Below are 20352 nucleotides of genomic sequence, written 5' to 3'. Positions count from 1 at the left end.
CTGTAGCAACTCATGTCCACCTGTGAGCCACTTTCTTGAATCTGAGCTTTTCATGTTGCAAATGAAGCTCATTAAAAGATATGAGTGCCCTAGTAACCTAGTCTGAAAAACTCTATTAACTTTTCCTTAAATGGTTATTCTAATAAATCAGCACAGGTGTCTTGTTTTTATTTTTTGGTGTGTTTAAAATAACTTTAGTCTCACAAACCTTTCACTGTCTGGCTGTCTCAGGACTCTAGATTCTAGTAACATGCAGGGACTCCAGCCTGGCCTTTTCACTTTAGTTCACAAGTTTTACCTCACTGTTTGTTCCTTGAATAGCTATTATAAATACTTCTCCTGTGCTTAGGATTTCAGTTCCATTTTTATGACTGCAAGGTGAAAATGGATCTCTGGATAGTTATTATGGCCCTTCAGGACTTGCAGATGGGGGCATACTCTGCAAGTAATGGGACATTACAGGAATCTTCTAACAGGTTATCATATGTAAATGAAAATCTCAAAAAAGAGTGGCTGGTGTCCTGTGTTGTCTTATGACATATGCCTGCACTAGCTTGATATTTGCAATACGGAAATAAGAGGGGTGGGGGCGGGAAAAGGGTTCATTAATAGTACATTTTCATTTTCAGTTCTGAAATAACCCAGTAAAACTACAAAAGTGTAAGAATTACAGAATTGGATTTATAGGTGTTAATGTTTTGTTGAAAATATCTGGGCTGAAGGACAAGAAAGGAGAGATTCTGCCTTTGGCCCTGTGTATGTTTAGGTAAATCTGTTGTGGTTCAAATTTGTACAATGTAGGCTGCTTTCTTTTATCTTCCACAAACATTTTGCATTAAAACCATGTGAGTGACAGCTGTACATCTAAATAAAGAGCTTTAATAGTGTTTGTCCATTAAGGAGAACTGATGGAATCTGAGTCATTCCTAATAGCATGACTGTAGTCTACAAAACTGCTTTAGTAGTAACACAGAATACACCATTTACCCATGTTTCATTTCTGAAACCATAAAATCTAAATATCTTTATAGAGAGAGGCACCCACTCTCCATCATTGTCCCAAACATGTTATTGCTCAGTACGTGTCAAATACTATTGCTAAATTGGATACAGGGATGTACCTCCTAAATCGGCACTCTCTGGGCTAGCAGCATTCCTCATTCAGCAGGACCAGGCATGGTTCTAGACCAGAGAGCCAGGCAGGAGGACATGCTGCAACCCCCCTCCTCCAGCTTCCCTGTGGGGCTGGAGACATCCTTGGAAGCCCCACAGAGTGACAGCTATGCAGGCAAAAGCCCACATCCCCGAGCAACCCCATATGTGTAAGCAGCAGCAGCTGCACAGGGCCTGGGCCACTGTTCGCAGGCAGCCCCATGGGGCTGGGGCAGTCATGCAGGGCTGGAGTTGAGTCCTGGGAAGTCCCATGGAGCCAGAGCTGGGGCCGGATTCTCCTGGCAGCCCTGCAGGACTGGGGCAGCCTCACGGGGCCGCAGCTGGAACCAGCTTCCCTTGGAATTTATGCTGGGCCATGCTGGAGCCGGCTTCTCTTCGTAGCCCCGTGGGGCTGGAGACATATCCCCAGCAGCCCTGTCAGGCCAGAACTGGTGTCCCCCAGCAGCAGTCTAGGCCAGGATGCCCACACAGCACCAGTCAGGTAAGCAACTCATGGTGGGGAGGTAGTGGCTTGAGAAATGGCGCCAGGAAACCTCCCTGATCTGACAGATTCCCTTGTTTGAGATCAGTGAGGTCTTGACCATGCTGAGTCAGGAAGGTGGAACGTGTAATTTAAACTAGCTGCCTGAGATGCAGAAGCTCAGTGTGAGAATGCCGAAGTCTCCTACTGGCTCAGAAGTCAGTTATGCAGAGTTGCTATTTTTATAGACTGCCTTTTCAGATTGTCTGACTGTTCCATAGGCCACATGGGGTAAGACTTTGACCTGTACCTCTCGGAAGTGCAGCTGAGAATTCACAGCTCCCTGGCAGTGCTGAGGAGAGGCTAAAACCTGCCTTTTCACTACCACAATCTGTGGCAGCTCTCAGGGCCTGCGAGTTCTTTGTGTAATTTAGAGAGTCCCAAGGGATTACCCGCAGCCCTCCAGAGCTGCTCTGACTCTCGTCAGTGCTATGTGCTGCAGCCCCAGCCCAATATGCATATTCCACCCCAGTGATGCCTCTCTGGGTCACGGCTTGGTGCACTGAATCAGCTGAATAAGGAGCAAGTGAGTGATTATGTGATTTGGTAGATAGCCTGGGCCACTCATAGAAGAGGCAGAAAATAGTAAAGCAAAGGGCTGATTGCTGGGGCCACACCAATGTCCTAGCCATGCATCATGGACTATGAACTCTGGTCTCCCACCATGAACGCTGGTCTTGTGTGTGCTGTACCCTATGCTATGCAGATTTCACAAAGGAGACCAGCATTTCAAATTGAGGGTCCTGACCCAAAAGGGAGTTGCAGGGAGTATGCAAGATTAGTTTAGGGAGGCCGCCCTCACTTCTGTGCTGTCTTCAAAGCTGGGTGGCCAAGTGCCCAGCTCTGATGGCAGCAGCACAGAAGTAGGGGCAGCGATACTGTATCTTTACTTTACTTCTACACTGGTGCTGATGGCAGCTTTGCCTTCAGAGGTGGGTTCCCGGCCAACAACTGCCACTCTCCTGCTGCCCAGCTCTAAAGGGAGCACCACTGCCAGCAGCTGTGCAGAAGTAAAAGCTGTACTGCAAACCCCTACAATAACTTTGTGACTCCCTGGCCCCACATTCCTTTTTGGGTTAGGCCCCTACAGTTACACCACCATGAAATTTCAGATTTAACTATTTGAAATCCATTACATCTAAGATTTTTAAATGCCATGACTGTGAGGTTGACCAAACTGGGCTGTGAACGTTGTAGGGCCCTACCTATTGCTAATTTTAAGTGGGACCAGTGAGTTTCTCAGCTGGAACCCCCAAGAGAACTGTGATATCTTGGCTTTATTGAAGTTGATAGAATTTTAATACACTTGAACCTCTGTGCGCAGGGTGTCTGAGATCTAGGCACACCCAGGATCTGGACCCTGGCAGAGGGAGGAGGAAGAGGCTCTGTATCCTGCTGTTGGCTGAGTGTTTTCTCATTCCCTAAGCAGAAAGTAGGGTGTGGAATCCTTAATAAAGACAAGGTTCCCAGGTGTTTATTATTCTTCTGAAGTTAGATTATTATTCACTGAAGTTGTTTGTCAAAAACAAACAAACAAAAACAAAGTCCAAAATAAAAAAAAGTCTGACTACAAGTTCCTTCCAGGCAGTATAGCTATGCTCGCCTTAATCGCAAAGAATTACAGCCTATACACAGGCCATGTGAACAAGACAAGTCCACTTGCCTCCCAGATTGGTTCATGCATTGTGTTTCAGATATCAGGGCTTACCTGTAATGCTTTAGTCTAAATTGGTCAAATACTGATTTCTGCTCTGCTATTGTATATTCCATCTCATTAGCAGAGGTAGAAAAAGTACCCAAAAGCTGCTTTTACTTCTGGACACTGGAGTACAATCAAGATGTGATATTTTTTGGGTGTGTGTGTGTGTGAGGGGGAGAGAGAGAGAGACTTGTACTTAAGTACACCCCATCCCAAGTAACTGCACTGTTACTCAAGTATCTTTTTGGGAACTTTTCCCACCTCTGTTCGTTAGTTTCCTTAATCTACTCAGAAAATGCTAAAAGGAACAAGGTACTTAAAGAGTTGGCAGAATGATGATATATTTTGTCCACTATCAGTATGTAAGATTAATAAAATATATACTACATAAACTGATATTTTCCCCCTATCTGTTCATCAAAGCAAGACACCTATTTTTCAAAGGAAAATAGAAATAAAACTTGGCATTTACAAGTCTATTCTGCACCATACAACGAATACCACTGCCAGCAACATTAGAGCATATGCATCAATGAAATGAGAAAACTTTCACAGAATTTAACTGACAGTCTATTCCTAGTGTCTTTCAGTAACTGAGTTCAAAATAACACTTGACTTGGCACTGTAAGTTTAGATTAATCCAAATGAAGGTACTGTGATGGGTAAACATAGCTCTCTCTAACAAGAGGAACAGCTATGACCCTGGTGAATTATAGACCAGTCAGCCTATTTTTGTTACCTGGAAACATGCTTCAACAAATTATTAAACAATACATTTGTAACCACCTAGAAGAGGATAGGATTATACAGAATAGCACTCATGGATTAGTCAAGAACAAATCATACCAAACTAACCTTATTTCCTTCTTTTGACATGGTTACTGGCCTGATTGATATGGGGGAAGGAGTAGACATGATGTATCTTGATTTCAGTAAAGCTTTAAGAACAGTCTTATGAACATTCTCATAAACAAACAAGGGAAATGTGATTTAGATTAAATGACTGAAAAATGGATGCACAACTGGTTGAAAGACGATGCTTTCTCTGTCAAACCCAAAGGGCACGTCTGCCAGGGTCAGTCCTTTGTCTGGTACTAGTTTATTAATGGCTTAGATAATGCTGTGGAGAGTATGCTTTTAAAATTTGCAGCTGACACCAGGCTGGGAGAGGTTGCAAGATCTTTGGAGAATAGGATTAGAATACAAAATTAACCTTGACGAATTAGAGAGCTTGCCTGAAATTAACAAGATAACATTCAGTAATGCCAGGTACAAAATACTATACTTAGGAGGGAAAAAATGCACAACTACAAAACTGGATAGAAAGCAATGCTGCTAAAAAGGATCTGCACGTTACAGTGAAACACAATCTGAATCTGAGTCAACAGTGTCATGTCATGAAAAAGGCTAATATTCCGGCATGCATTAACAGGAATGTCATATGTAAGACACAGGAGGTAATTACTCTGCAGTACTCACACTTGTGAGGCCTCAACTAGAGCACTATCCAAGTCTGTTTGGCATGCTTTAGAAAAGATACGGCTAAACTGGGGAGAACCTATAGGAAACCATTACAAAAAAACAACAGGTTTAGGAAACGAGACCTATGAGAAAAAAGTTAAAATAAATTGGACATGGTTAGTTTTTAAAAAGAAGATTGAGGGGAGAACCTAATAGTCTTCAAATCCATTAAGGGATGTTATAAAGACGACAGTGATCAACTATTCTCCATGTCCACTGAAAGCAAGATATGTAATAATGGGCTTAAGTTGCAGCAAGGGAGATTTAGGTCAGATACTAGGAAAAACTTTCTAACCCTAAATTCTAGAATAGCCTACCCAGGGAGGTTACGGAATCCTCACCATTGAAGATTTTAAGAACAGGTTAGATAAATGCCTGTCAGGGGTGGCCTAAGTTCAAGGGGTGGACTTGATGACTTCTTAAGGTCCCTTGTAGCCCTATATTTCTCTGATTCTGTGGTAGGAGATCTTTTACTAAGCCTCAGATATGAGACTAGCTACAGTCTTAACAAATACTGACACCTATTAAACAGGAGCACACACACTGCTTTAACAAAACAAAAAGCAGTCAAGTAGCACTTTAAAGACTAGCAAAATAGTTTATTAGGCGAGCTTTCGTGGGACAGACCCACTTCTTCAGACCATAGCCAGACCAGAACAGACTCAATATTTAAGACACAGAGAACCAAAAACAGTAAGCAAGGAGGACAAATCAGAAAAAGATAATCAAGGTGAGCAAATCTTGATTATCTTTTTCTGATTTGTCCTCCTTGCTTACTGTTTTTGGTTCTCTGTGTCTTAAATATTGAGTCTGTTCTGGTCTGGATATGGTCTGAAGAAGTGGGTCTGTCCCACGAAAGCTCGCCTAATAAACTATTTTGCTAGTCTTTAAAGTGCTACTTGACTGCTTTTTGTTTTGATAGTATCTAGACTAGAACGGCTTACTCTCTGTTACTGCTTTAACAAAAGCAGATGGGAGGGTCCAGTGAGAATAAGCAGAGTAATTACTTTTTGCCAGGTGTCTACAACGTTATTGTACTTTAAAGTAATTTCTAAAAGCAACCTGTTGTGGCAGCAGTGAACTATCGGTGTTTTGTGTGCATGCATGGATATGAGAAAGCGAGAACCACAGCCTTCTGAGGTTGTGAATGTCCATTTCTATTCTGATGTTCAGATCAAAAGAGCATCCTACAATTTTCTCTTCTGGCCAGGCTGACCACCACAGAATGGATGGAATTAAAAATGCCATCTGCCTGCTGCTGTTTTATAGGCATGCTAATACCAGGACTTGGAAGAAGTACCGGGAATTAACTTTCTAACAGAGGACCACTATCATTGGCCAGCATTTACCATGCCCTCCAAGTGGGGGCATCAAGTCCTCCAAAATAGGCTGGCTGCAGAGGGCCAGTCCTTTGTGTCAAATATCCATTTTTACTTGTGTCAAATATCCATTCTCAATTTACAGCACTGTCTGGGAAATCTTAAGTCTGGTATTTCAAATGCACAATAAAGATATACAAGATATATAGAAGTAAATGAGAAAATGTTTGTCTGGAGGTGGTGGGGGCTTTAACTGCACTACAAATGCTACGACAGCTACACATGTATTTTTGTTCTAATGTAAAACATTATTTTTATACCCACAACAAAACATGGACCTGCAGAAGTTTTCAAGCAATCTTCTAACAGCTTCATACGAGTCTTCTGGAGCTCAGGACTCTCCCACTCTTCTGTTTCTACTCCCCAGTATAAGTCTATGACCTGAAAATCAATGTATAACACTGTTAGTTTATCCATTAGCTTACGCTTCTCCTACATATCCAGATGTACAAGATCTCAATTAATTTTGTTTTTGAGTTAATATGGTTCAGTGGGTAGAGCACTGGACAGATGTTGGTGCTATTTACAGGCTTCACATGGACCTTCTCTGTGATGTCAACATACCTCTATGTTTCCTCTCCCACTGTCTTGCCTATTTTGACTGCAAACTCTTTGGGGCAGGGAATACCTCTTACTATATGTACAGCACTTAGCACAGTGATGCCCTGACCTCAATCATCATAAATCATCATCATCAACCACCATGGGCTCAGTGCCCATTGGTGTCTGATGCCTCTCTTGCTCTTTCCTTCCATCTGACCTCTGTGGGGATGTTAATCCTGTTTAATTGGTTTACCCGTTAAATGCTTAGTTTAAATGTTTAATCGGTTAACCAGGTGTGGTGGTGATGGTGTGGGGTGTGGCTGGGGAGGCCTCCTGCCCTGCACAGGGACTGCGCCAGCTGAGCTGGAGCACTCCCATTGGCGGTGTGCTGGGGACCGAGGCTGCTCTGAATGCTGTCACAGGTGGGGATGCTCCAGTGCAGATGGAGCAGCCCCCATCCACAGCAGTCATGCTTGGGAATCATGGGGGTAGGGCCACTCCAGTCCGGGTGGAACAGTCTCAGTCTATGGCAGGGGCTTGGTTGGAGTGACCTCCCCAGCCACACCTTTCCCCCAGGGCTACTGCAGATGGGGCTGACTCCAGCCTGGCTGGAGCAACCCCTGCCTGCAGTGACCATGCATGGCTGGAGCAACCCCCACCCGTGGTAGGCTGCTCCAACCCATACCAATTAACCATAACCAGGAACCTCATCCATTTAAGATGAGGCTTCATGGTCAACTCGTTACACTTTAACATCCTCAGCTCACACAGGGATTTAGTTGCTATTATAATGCAAATGATAAATGAATAATAATAATAATACTTATAAAAATCTGGAAAAAATGCTGGTTCTTATGAAGTCAACTAGAGTCTTGCCACTGATTTCAGCACAGCTCATATTTCACCCAATGACTTTGTGGCCCACCAGAGACCAAACTAACCTGTGCTAAAATAAGCAAAAGACGACAGGACTGGATTAGATACTGTACTATCACAACTCCTTTGTTCCTATAATATTTTGTTGTTTAGAAGCAAAAAATGCATAAATGTATAATAGCAGATGGCTTGCTGTTCAGACTGTCATCTGTTGCTATAGATTTGGTTTTATAATGCTAAAAAGATGCAAGCAAATGCCTGGAAGAAGCTGGTTGATGCTGCTACATTTATTTGAAGAGAGTCAGTGATGAAGTGTGGTTTCACTACACATTTTAACGGTTAAAAAATGGAAGTTTCATTATTGCAGACACTTTACTTAAAAGAATAGTGTCTTATCCCTCTACATGTCGTCTTCTTTTTTTTTTTTAAACTAAACTGATCACACGTCCTGTTGTGAGCAATGTTCGCGCTAATATTTTTCATCCATGGGTGGAATACATTTTATGTGCATAAAGGCATGTGCAGATGTGCACCACCAAAAGATGCACATGCTGCCCACTGTGGGTGCTCTGCTGATCAGCTGGGGGTTGGCCCAAGTGCTCAGTTTTCAGGTAATGGTGGCTGTCATCTGCTTATTTATGCTACTATCAGCTTTTAATACAACCATGTGCTACTATTACACAGAAGTAATTACTGCACAATTTTTTTTAAAAAAGGAGCTTATGAGATTCCTCAATTATTTAATTTACATATTTATTTATACGTAGTAGCACCTACAGGGGCCTCACTCAACCCCCACTCTGCTTGATGCATTCTGAACACAGTAGTAGGAGTTCCTGCACTGAAGGCCTTACCATTTAAAAATGTATGTAGTTGACCCATTAATCAAATTATCCCACTTGGAAACAGGCAAATCATCTTAGAAAGGTTCTGGTTACAATGACTGATAAGTTATAAGACCCAGTGTCTCAAACAGTTTTGCACATGCTTTGCTGTCATAAGTACTCATCACAGTAAAACGAAGCACATGCGGAACTGTTTGCAGGACAGGGGCCGCAGGCACTGTACGCTAGAAGTAAGAGATGACATGTGGTGAAGCAGCCTAAAGTGTGGAGTGCACCATAGAGCAGAACACAAGTACATAATGTAAGAAAGAATAACTTCATACTTTTACACTTTACATAAATTGTCACAAACAGCTGTCAGAGCAAGAAACTTCTTTGCAGCTCTTGTCATCTCTGCCTTCCCGCATCTCCACTTCCCAGTTCTTTTTTCTCTTTTCAAGTATCATGTGAAAATATTTCTTCCCTCCTTCCCACTATTTATCTCTGTGGTTTTATACTGAAGCTATGTAGTATTTCATCAGGTGCCTGAATATTAGAATTGCAGAGGACTAAATTAACTAATTTAGTCATGTATTCTCAGCTTGAATTTGCAGCTGGATGAATTTACATCACTCATGAATTTTCTCAGGCATCAAAAGGAAATTTTTACTCTGACCAACCATAACTCAGAAAAACTTAAGCTAAGACTGAAGAGAGAACACTATGTCAAGAGTAGACTTCCTGGCTTACTGTTGCTTGTCTTCTTTATTACGAAAGTTGAGAAGGTATCTTTCTCATAACAAAAGCACCGAGCAAAATTTCCATAGTCTAGAATAGTATATCTTATGCTTACATGCTTATGGTTATGGTCTTCTTACTATATGAATCAAAGACTGTGCCACATACACATGGAAAATATATCCTGCTTTATTAAAATGTGATTATTGCCAGAAACTGAACTACTAAAAAAAATGCCAAAAGTCTTCTCCTTGGGCATTTCCTGGATCATAAATTTATTTTTTTTTACTAACAAAAAGGATGACTGATACGGAATTTTACATGGATTCACTAGCCATCAGAAGACAAGGGCCAGCATGAGAAGAGCTGAATGAGAACTAACATTCTTCCTAAGAAGGATTTTGCTAGGACATGAGACCTGTAAATTTGCACCTCATTTGCACGCCTCTTTCAAAAGAGAAATACAAGGGTAGACACAGCCTTACATATAATACACATGGATCCATTTTTTAAAAGCGGTTTATAATTTTGTGCCTAGTAGTTGCATATACAAACTGGCATGCACGCACACCTTTTTGTATGCAAAATAAGGGCCCACTTTTGAAAATGTGTCTGTCTCAAAAAATATCTTTTGGTGCTGCCATGACACCATCAGGGCCTAATATTGAACCAGGACCCCAGAGCTTTGTGTTACGACATGATGGCCCTGCATCTCCATGTTCTGCTGTTGCAGTACAATGAGGCGATTCAGTGTCTTGCTATCAAAAGTCACCTGTCACAATGGGAGGACATAAGTTTTCCTTGCCCAATAAGCTCATACAGATGTCAAACCTATCTGTGCATGAAGGCCACAGAGAATTTAGAAAGAAGGGGTATATGGACTACAATGGGACAAGAAGGTGCTACTGACTGATGTCAAAGTATGATGTCCATACTGGAGCTGATGGACCGTGAGTGAAGAATTAATACTCTGTACCTTTACACAGTTTGTTGAGTTGAAAAGGAAGTACGCTTTGGTCAAGACAGTATCGGCATTTGTTTCCCTCATGAGCTTTTAAAATTAGTTGTGGAGAACTGTCAGAGGGTCTGCTCAATTGTATATCTCCGCCTGATGACTCTGGGAGTTAATATCTTCCAGGTCCAACAGCAGCTTTCTACCTCTTGCTGCTCATCTTGCCTTTTTTTCCTGGTCCTCAGCAAGGCAAGATTCCCTGTGTTAATGGCTTAGCCCTCTGGCCAAGTTACAGGTCTCCCCCTGCTGGGGTATTAAAGTTTGTCTGACAAACGAGTTCAAGCCGTCTTCCCGTTCACTGTTCAGCTGATGACACTTCCCCAGTGGCTGGCAGGGGAAGCTGGACTGGCTGTCTACGCTGGGTTCCAGCTCATGGACTATCTAATTAGCAGCCAAGGTTAGTTCCATTCTTTATTTTAGGGCCTCTTCCCTGAGCCTTTCCTAACCTTCTGTCCCAGCCTGCTGAGCCTCACTGCGTGGCTAGAGGCCTCCCAGCCACCCTTGTAGAAGTGGGGCTCAGCAGGACAGGAGGCTGAGCTGAAGTACCATGCGATGAGTGCTAGGGAGAGAGGCCATGGGGAGACCATCCCTTGCAGCTGCTGCTGCCGTCCACTATCTGTCCCCATCCCAGGGCTGAATAGAGGGGAATCTTTGAGATGAGTCGGGGTGGTGGGGGTTTCCTTGGGCTGGATGGGGGACTGTTTTCAGGCAGGTGCGGGTCAGACAAGGTGGAGGGATGGTCTCCTTCTTAGTCTACATTCATCCTTTCAGGGCAAGTGAGGGATCAGAGCCCCATCAGGTGAACTTAGTCTCTTGAGAGTAGAACTCTTCATTCCTGACCTTGTACTTCCAAAAACCACAAAAAAGTCCTGTAGCACTTTAAAGATTAACAAAATAATTTATTAGGTGATGAGCTTTGGTGGGACAGACCTACGTCTTCAGATCTGGAAAATTCAGAAATCGGTGGTAGAGAGAATAATGCAGCACTAAAATAGATCCCTGTGGGAGACCATTGGTCAATTCTTGATTTACTGGCAAATTCACTAAGGTGTACAGTGATTCAGCACCTTGGTGACGTGTCTCATTTTTGATTGGCATAGAAAAGCTTCAGCAGGAGACCTTTGCACTACACAGTACAATATGCAGAAGATAGATCAATGAATGCTGCCCACTGGTTTTAAATTTTGCTGGCGGACAGATTCTACATAGCTGGTTGAGGCCAGCTGCTGGTCTTAGCAATTGTGACTTGTTTTAAATTCAGCTTGTTCTTTGGGGGCTTGTTGCTCTAGAATTGCTGTAACCTTTGAAGTAAGAGATGATCCAACATTTTATAGCAACTGATAAAGAGGGAAATGAGCTGGTAGTTTTTTGGGTCACTGTCCTCTTTTCTTGGCTTCAAAATGGTTATGATCTTGGCTACGTTCCACTCTTTTTGTTATGATGCCAGAAGAGTGGATGTTGCTGAAGAAGTATAGGCCCTTCTCGTCTTTGAACCAGGATTCTTCAGGAATTCAAAATACATTCCATCCAGTCTTCCCTCTTTGCTGGGCTTCGTGTTGGAGACCTTTGTCAACTTCCTTATACTATCTAGACAACAAAAAGCGTAAAAACATTGGCCCTAGTTTAGTGCACAATAAAGTGGTTTGTGGACTTCTTGTCTTATGCTCGTATCCATCAGTACATGGGACATGGCCATGTGACTATGGCATTTGCACTAACCTGAGATAGCATGTAGACTGCTGGAGCTATGGTGCCTAAAAACTAAGCAGCTTCTAGGCTTTGCGGCTTGACACTTTGAACTCAGGTGCCTTCACATTCACACCATCATTCTCTTCTTGCTGAGTTCAAAGACCTATGCCATTGTGGTTTTCGAACTTTTTGTTGGCCTTGTATTGCCAGAAGAGAACTTTGCTATTTATTCTCTTTCCAGCAGGAAGTGAATGTTCTTTGTGAGGTCCCTTGCAATGCTTGGTTTGTCAACTTATATGAGTAGGTCGATAAGACAGGGATAATAATCCAGATATATCAGGTCTTCCATGATGAACACATGTCAAAGAGCTGCGGCTGTCGGCATGCTAATGAGGCACAGAATATGCATTTCAGCACCTCATTAGTAATCTTGAAATGGCCATGCAAATGGCCACATCGAAAGTTTTGTGCCAGTGTAGACACCACCATACAGTCATCAGACTGTAGATTTCAGCACAGATCGAATGAGTGAAATTTGTAGGCTTGTGCAAGTCACAACTAGGTGCTGATCTTAAGGATGGTATTTAGTGGTTGCTGATGTTGTCCAACGCAGAACAAAGTACTGGAGTGTAGCACTTCTTCCATTGAGCCAATTTGACCATGCCACAATCTTTGGTATTGCAGAGGTGATGTTGATCTACAGTGAAACCCCAAGATGTCAGCTGTTCTCCAGTACAGACATTCTTGTATAGACCCATTGACTATGGTGGTTATTGAAATCACTGACATGGAGGATAGGCTGGCTTGGTATTGCTGCACATGGCCATTCCAGTGATGGTGGCTTATACTCATTTATGACTGACAGATTGAGTAGAGATTCACAATAGGCATGACCTAGACAGAATTCTTAGTCGTGTTTTTTACATATGTTGCAAGCCCACGATTAGGATAATGGCTTGTAAATATGAGTGGGTTTTTGCTGATCTTTGAATGGTGGCCTGCACTCTCCAGGGTGTTCCTTGTAGCACAAGGACATCAACTTTGAGAGTCCACAAGAGGATTGTGATCTAATTGCATTTTGTGTTAAGCCCTTGATACTGAACTGCGTAATTGGCAGTGATGACCCTGTTTGAAGGAATGTTGGTCCTGACCTGGTCCATTATTGCCATAGCTTTTCTTAACAGGAGGTCCTTTGAGGACATTCTGTCACCAATTTGATTACAACAAATACGTGGCTTGTAAATTGGTGTAACGTGAACAAAACTGTAGCCATAACTATCTCCATATATTTGACAAATCTCAGCTAGTAAGAAAGTAATTTGAGAGAAATATTATGAACTTTTACATATTTTTGTGGCTCCAATGTACAGAGACTGAAAGAACAAACCTGCTCACAAGTGACACCAAGTAACTCCACTTACTACTGTTACAAGCATTGATGGGACCAAAATTCTTGCATGCAGGAGAGTAACTTGGTACAAAGTTACCTTTGCAGAAAAATGCCCCAGGCGAAATGTCTCACACTTTGAAAAGAAGCATGGTCTTGGTGATTAGTGTGTCTAAATGCCTAAACAAATTTCAGTGGGAGGCAATGCTTATGTCACAGCTGCCTAATCCTGAATGTTATCTCCAGAGTAGCTGAGTGTAAGTTATGTGTATTTCTATGAGGAGGTGGTATAGCAACGTGGCCTGTGTAAGCCCAAATGGTAGTCAGGATTTAAATAGCATCTTGCCAGTTGAATGGTTTGGTAAAGTCCCAGACTTGTATTTCCACAAGCAATGTGGAAATTTCTTTCGGTGTTGACTTTGATCTTGGATCTCCCAAGATGCTGCATGTGCAGTCCTAGATCCAGTTAAACACGTTTGAGTTTAAACATGAAGGAAGTATCTTCTGAAATCAATGGAAGCCAATCCTTTATAACTATTTACTCTTATCCAGTTAATTTTTAGCTATACTGAAACAACTTGACAATAAAATGCTTCTCCATCTCCCAAGAAACAGGTAATAATGTCAGAGAATGAGAGTTAATTTTGGCAAGGGAGGACAGAAGTAGAAATCTCTTTACCCTCCACAAATTGGTGAAGAATATAGCTTAAGATAGTGTCTTTTAAAGATATGCAGCTTTACATCTTCCCTAGCTTATTAGGGGTGAGATAAACATAAGTAAATTACCAATGGCCTCTAGCTTATTCCCCACCTGTAAAACTAAAACTGCCTGGGAGATGAACACCCTCATCGGCCCATTAGTTTTCACACTAAGGGCATTTCACTCCTCTCATTCTCTCTTGTTGCACGCGGCAAGGGGTTCAGGTTACTTCCCTCACCCCTTGGGTCACCCACAGCCCCAGGTTTCCTCTAGTCTCCAGATTACGCCTGGGTTTCTTTTCCCTGGGGTTGCATCACATTGAGCTCCCTTTGCCCCCAACCTCTGTTCAGGAGTTTTGGCTGTCTCCCCTGTACCGTCTTCTCTACTTCCCTGGGAACATGTCTTGTTTTTCTGACTCAGGCTTTGCTGTTTAAGAATGTCTCCTGCTTCTTTTGGCCTGCATCACCCTCTCTCTCCAGTTTTCCTTTTCCTAGTATGGGATTCTTCCCATCACCTCACTTCTCAGTACTTGAGGGACTCCAGTTGGTGCCCAAGACAACTGGATAAGGCAGGCCCTCCATTACTCCAACATGTTTCCACTAAAATGTCTACTGGCTTTCCAGGAACACCTGGGTTTGATGCACTGCCTGTTGTAGTCATGGACACACTGTGTCCATAACTGCTCCTGAAATCATCCACTGAGCCTTTATCAGCACCCCTCAGACAAGAGATCAATCTGAGGCCTTATCCACAAGACCCATCTGAAGTTTTTGCTCTTCTCTTCTGGCTTCCAGCCCTGGCCCAGCCACAAAACTTGGCAAACCCACCATAAGTATACTGGTAGTCCCCTTTCGTGTCGCAAGGTCATCCACAGAGGTAGCAAATAATGGGTCAAGCTGCAGCTGGAACTCCATCATTCTTCCTGTCCATGATCTTTCCTTCTGTGGGTTCTTTGGCCTTTCTCCCCAGCCCTGGACCTTGAGATAGGTAACCGTCTTTCCACTTCATCATGAAAGCTCATCACCTAATAAATTATTTTGTTAGTCTTTAAAGTGCTGCATGACTGCTGGCTTGTTTTGTTAGACTACAGCCTAACACAGCTACCTCTGATACTATACATCTTTCCTGGGAAAGACTACCTCTGCACACTCCTCTGTCAGCATCACAATCATCTCTGTTCTGGGGAGGTGCAGGGCTTGGGACAAACCCCTCCTCTGCCCCAGGCCCTGCCCCTATCCTGCCTCTCCCCACTCCGTGCCTTACCCCGATCCTTGCTCCTGCTGTAGTCCCATTCTGCTTCCTATTACACCCCTTCACCCAAGCCCCCTCCCCAAGTGACATGACCCAGGAGGATCACCGGGAAGCCTGGTGCCAGCTGCAGGGGTTCCCACCCACACTCGCTGTTGCCGTGGGAATTAAAGTGACCTGGCTGCAACCTCTTGGGCTCCTCTTCTCATCACGGCTTCCTTCCTGCACATATTTATGGCCTCTGGCTAATGGCTTAATTAGTTTTTCTGCCTGGTCCCACCCACAAATTAGGCAAAGCTCCGCTTAGTCAGCTCCAATCTGCTTTTTTCCTGATTGCCAAGACTGCCCCTAACAATATACAAACTATGCAGCTGCTTATAGTACCACCAAAGTGTCCCAAATTTCGTGGCACTATAGGCTGCAGCAGCATGCTGTGTATGGGCTGGTTCCAGCGGCCAGGCTCTTCCCAGCCACTCTACAAGCTGCACCCAGCCTCTTTCTGTCCCTGCTCCTCCCCTGCCCTGCCCTCTTTCCTCCCATTCCTCTAGGCCTTGCCCCCCTCCCCCAGTTCCATCCCCAAGCACTGCAGGCCGATGGACTAGAGGAGGACCTGGCACCAGCAGCAGAGTCAGTCTCCCCCAAATATACTGACTGGCAGCAGCGGGGGGCAGCAGAGTGACCTGGCTCCTGCCTGCTCTGCTGGCTCCCAGCCACACCACTCTGCTTCCTGCCTCTGGTGAGTGTGGAGGTAGTCTCCTCTCTTCCCCAAAGCCCACCCTTGAGATAGTCCTTCCTACTTCACAGGGAAGGATAAATTCATTAAAGACCAAGGTGCTCAGATATGGCAGTAATGGGAGAGTACATAAATACCCAAGATGATCTTGAATAAACTTGTATTTAATTTTTAAAATTCTCCCATTGACTTCAGTGGAGTTTGGGTCAGGCCATCGGCGAGGAAGAATAAATTCATTGTGCAATACTGTAAAAATGTAATTTATGCAAAAGTGTTAATTCCAAATCTTCAGCCATTCCACCGGTGCACTACAGTAAACCCCCGTTATATGCGATTTTGACTCATGCTTAACTTGCGTTAACGCGAGTCGAAATCCTGGGGATCCCAGGGGCTGGGGGTTGTATGTCTTTTCATTGCTTCCCTGTAACTCAACTTGATGAAATAAAAAAGTGTTTTCTTTACTGGTAAGGAAATGTCCTTAAACTATCACTCTGATCACTCTTCATGTATGTTCATCAACAGGTGCTGACTGTTGTTGGGGCTTTTCCTTACAAAAATATAATTTGAATTAAGAGGGTCAGTCGTAGATCCCCTCAAATCAAAATGACTCCTTTAGGTATAACACCTTGCATTTAATCCATTATCAGGAAGAAAACACACTGAGATGGGCTGTAGCGTAAAATGGAGAAAAACCTCAATTCCTGCTTTGATGATGATGTATATAATCTGGAATGAGGGCTGTTTTCCCTCTTAGCTATATTCACAAAGGCTGTGTCTACACTAGCCAAAAACTTCGAAATGGCCATGCCAATGGCCATTTCAAAGTTTACCAATAAAGCGCTGAAATACATATTCAGCGTCTCATTAGGATGCGGGCAGCCACGGCACTTCGAAATTGACGCGGCTCACCAGCGTGTGGCTCGTCCAGACAGGGCTCCTTTTCGAAATGATCCCAGCTACTTTGAAGTGCCGCAGGCGCCCGCATGCTAATGAGGCACTGAATATGTATTTCAGCACTTCATTAGTAAACTTCGAAATGGCCATTTGCATGGCCATTTCGAAGTTTTTGGCTAGTGTAAACACGGCCAAACACTGTTATTAACTAGGTTCAACTATTACATGAAGACAAAGTGACATAGGCCTCAAAACACCAGAAAAGTCTTGGTAGGGGTCTGATGGGCTGCCCAATCAGCACTGATGCAGATGTTAACTATTTTAGTTATGTATCCTGAAACAATTGGGGATCCAATAAAAGGCAGCGACTACAGGTTATAACCCCCAAATTTGGCACACTCTCGTCTGGCAACATCCATGGTCCGGCAGGACCAGAGTGTCCCAGGGCTGGGAACAGGAGGGGGAAATTAGATCAGTGGAAGGAGCCCAGGGCAGGGCAGCCACTTCTGGTCTGGCAGTAAAGGGCAGTGGGGGCAGCAGTAGCCATGGAGCTTGGGCTGGGAGCAGCAGCAGGGAGCAGTGGCCCAAGCTGGTAAGCTGGCAGCCCAAGTGGGGCAGCGGCAGCTCAATCCTGGGACTGGGCAGGAAGCTACAGCTGGGGAGGGTGGCTGAGGCCAGGAGCCAGCGGCAGCTGGGGAGCCTGCGGGGCAGGAAAGGGTGTCCGGAAACCATGGGCAGGGAACCCAGGAGCAGGGGCTGAGCACTGAAGGGGGGACAGAATTACTGCCACCACATGGCAAAATCCCTGGTCTGTGACCACTCAGGTCTAGGGTGTGCCAGACTAGGGAAGTTGAACTTGTATTCAAAGGTACTTTTCACATAGCTATGCAAGTGATTTTTAGCAGCCTAAAGAATACATAAAATTAATGAAGGGGAAGCAAGAAAGCATCATGCAGCAGCTCTGACGTTGACTTTTCTCTCAAAAATATCTTGGCAGTCTGAGCTCCCACTACTTATGGCTATTATGGTTGTTTTATTAAGATAATACTTCCCATTGTTATTAATTGTAAGTTTGTAGTGATGACCATTAACTGCTAGGCACTTTTCTAGAAACAACATAGCTAGAAACAACATAGCTTTCTTCCTGTAATAGATATGGTATTTGAGTGGAAGAAGAGGGGGAGTACTTGACTTCTTATGCTTTTATGTAGTCCTCTACGTAAAAGATCTCATCAGTTTCTACCATGAAAGCTATACACTGTAAAGTATATGTAATCATCTACTTGATAAATCATGACTTTACTTAAATTCATTCTAATATATTCAGTGCTCCAGTTTTCTCTCAGTCATCTGGCTCCACCGATAACAGGGTCTCAATTGTTGGAAAACATCACATCTGTCAGGCTTCTTGTTTGACCACTCTTGTGGGAATAATTGCCGTATGTGGGAAAATGTGACTGAACACATTAATTCCATCTCTGAATTGGTTTATGGTTGTTTGTTGCATTTGTTTTTCTTTGTATCATGAAAATGAAAATCTGAAAAACATATATTTTGATTTTGGACTACTGTTTAAATAGAGATACAAACTATACTAGAAAGCCTACCTCCAGACACATGATATTTTGAATCTTCAAGCAGAATTAAATATATCTGATTTTCTAAGTTTCTTATCATAAAAGAAACATTTTCTCAGAATGAATCGGGGCCATCTGCTGGTGTATAGCTGAGTGGAGGGGGGTAAAACATATGATAAATGGAAGACAGAAAATGAAGGCATCCAGTTTCATGCAAAAAAGGCCATGTATATTGTTAATTTACAGTGTTTTCTGCATAAAGGGTTCAGCGGGATAAAATGCTAATTTATTTCACTTAGTCAGTGATAAAAAATGGCCTATAAGGATGATATGAGTTAAGACAGAAGCTGAGAAAAGCAAGCAGAGAACACTGAGTCATGAGAGAAAAACATTTAAACAAAAAAAAAAAAAAAAAAAAAAAAAATCAGATGTGCAAGTATACTAGCCCCAAAGCCTATCTAGCTTGGGCAGTCAGCACTTACACAAGTATCAGAGGGGTAGCCGTGTTAGTCTGGATCTGTAGCAGCAACGAAGGGTCCTGTGGCACCTTATAGACTAACAGAAAAGTTTAGAGCATGAGCTTTCGTGAGTTTAGAGCATCTGAAGAAGTGAGTTAACTCACAAAAGCTCATGCTCTAAACTTTTCTGTTAGTCTATAAGGTGCCACAGGACCCTTCGTTGCTAGCACTTACACAGTGTGTCAGGTTGGCAAGCCACCTAGGCAATAGTACAGAGTAATATTTATATCAGGGTTGACATTTGTTGAGCAGCGTTTTCCAATTATAAGTAATAACTTTCATATTCATGCCTGATACTATTCCACAAGAGGTGTGGCAGGACCAAGTTACTGTAAACTACAAGGTGGTAAAAGTTCATGAGTGAAATCCTAGTCCCACTGAAGTCAATGGGAACTATTGCCATTGACTTTAATAGATCCAGGATTTTACCCCACATCTTCCAAACCTGGACATAACTGCAAATACATGGGATAAGTTAAGAAAAGTTCGGCATTTGCTTCACTGGTTATCAAGGCTTCAATAACCTGCTTATCAAATTAATTTCCCTGTTACTGCTAACAAAATTGTGTTGGAACAGTCAGTCAGTGTGATTTAACATTAACCCAAATATTGAAACCGTGTGTGGCTTTCTATTTTCTGAATATAAACTGTAATTTCTAGAAAGATACCATAGGTTGTACCTCCCTCATCCGGCACCCTTGGGACTTCAGTGGTCCCGGATGAAGGGAGCTCAGGCTGGCTGCCTGGAGGGGAGCCCCTCACTCCTGCAGGGGTCCCCACCAGGGCAGAGGTTCCTATGGTTGTGAGGTTGCTAGTAGGGCTCCACACCCCAGCTGGCTCCCAGCTGTGGGGCCACCAGGTTCCCCCAGACAGGCAAGGGTCCCTGTGTCTGCAGAGCAGCCTGTGGCGCTCTGCGCCCCATCTGGCTTCCAGCTGTGGGGCTGCTGGAGTTTCCCCACCCACAACTGGGGTCCCTGCAGTTGCTGGCAGGGCTCTGCACCCCAGCCAGCTTCCTGCAGCAGGGCTGCTGGGTTCCTCAGATGGTGTCCTACTGCTGCTCTCTAGCCCAGCAACATTTATTGTCCTGCTGGACAAGGGATGTTGCCAGATGAGAGAGTGTGCTGGATAAGGGAGTTTCAACCTACAGTGTAACTTGGATATGACATTATTTCCTCTCAGGTACATTGTATTTTTAAAATAGACAGTTTGATTATGCAAAATTTTTTTATGGTTATGTTCTTGTTTACCAGTGAAACACTTACAGTGTGGATTATTCCAAGCTGTCTTTTTATTAATACCAGCAGTCTTTACTGGTGATGCC

At 43.5% G+C, this 20352-nt stretch overlaps 1 protein-coding gene across 1 annotated transcript in view; it reads right to left on the bottom strand.

The window, feature by feature from the left end:
• Window positions 1-20352, bottom strand: part of NWD2 (NACHT and WD repeat domain containing 2) — a 106400-nt gene that overhangs the window by 36609 nt on the left and 49439 nt on the right. Inside the window, exon 3 of the mRNA XM_074991781.1 lies at window positions 6557-6673. Coding sequence (XP_074847882.1) covers window positions 6557-6673 — 117 coding nt within the window. The remainder of the gene's footprint in view (window positions 1-6556; window positions 6674-20352) is intronic.

Source organism: Carettochelys insculpta, chromosome 4 (assembly GCF_033958435.1).
Source record: "Carettochelys insculpta isolate YL-2023 chromosome 4, ASM3395843v1, whole genome shotgun sequence".
In the NCBI taxonomy this organism is placed as follows: domain Eukaryota; kingdom Metazoa; phylum Chordata; order Testudines; family Carettochelyidae; genus Carettochelys; species Carettochelys insculpta.
Note: the sequence above shows the minus strand (reverse complement) of the source record. Positions and strands in the feature narration are given on the sequence as shown.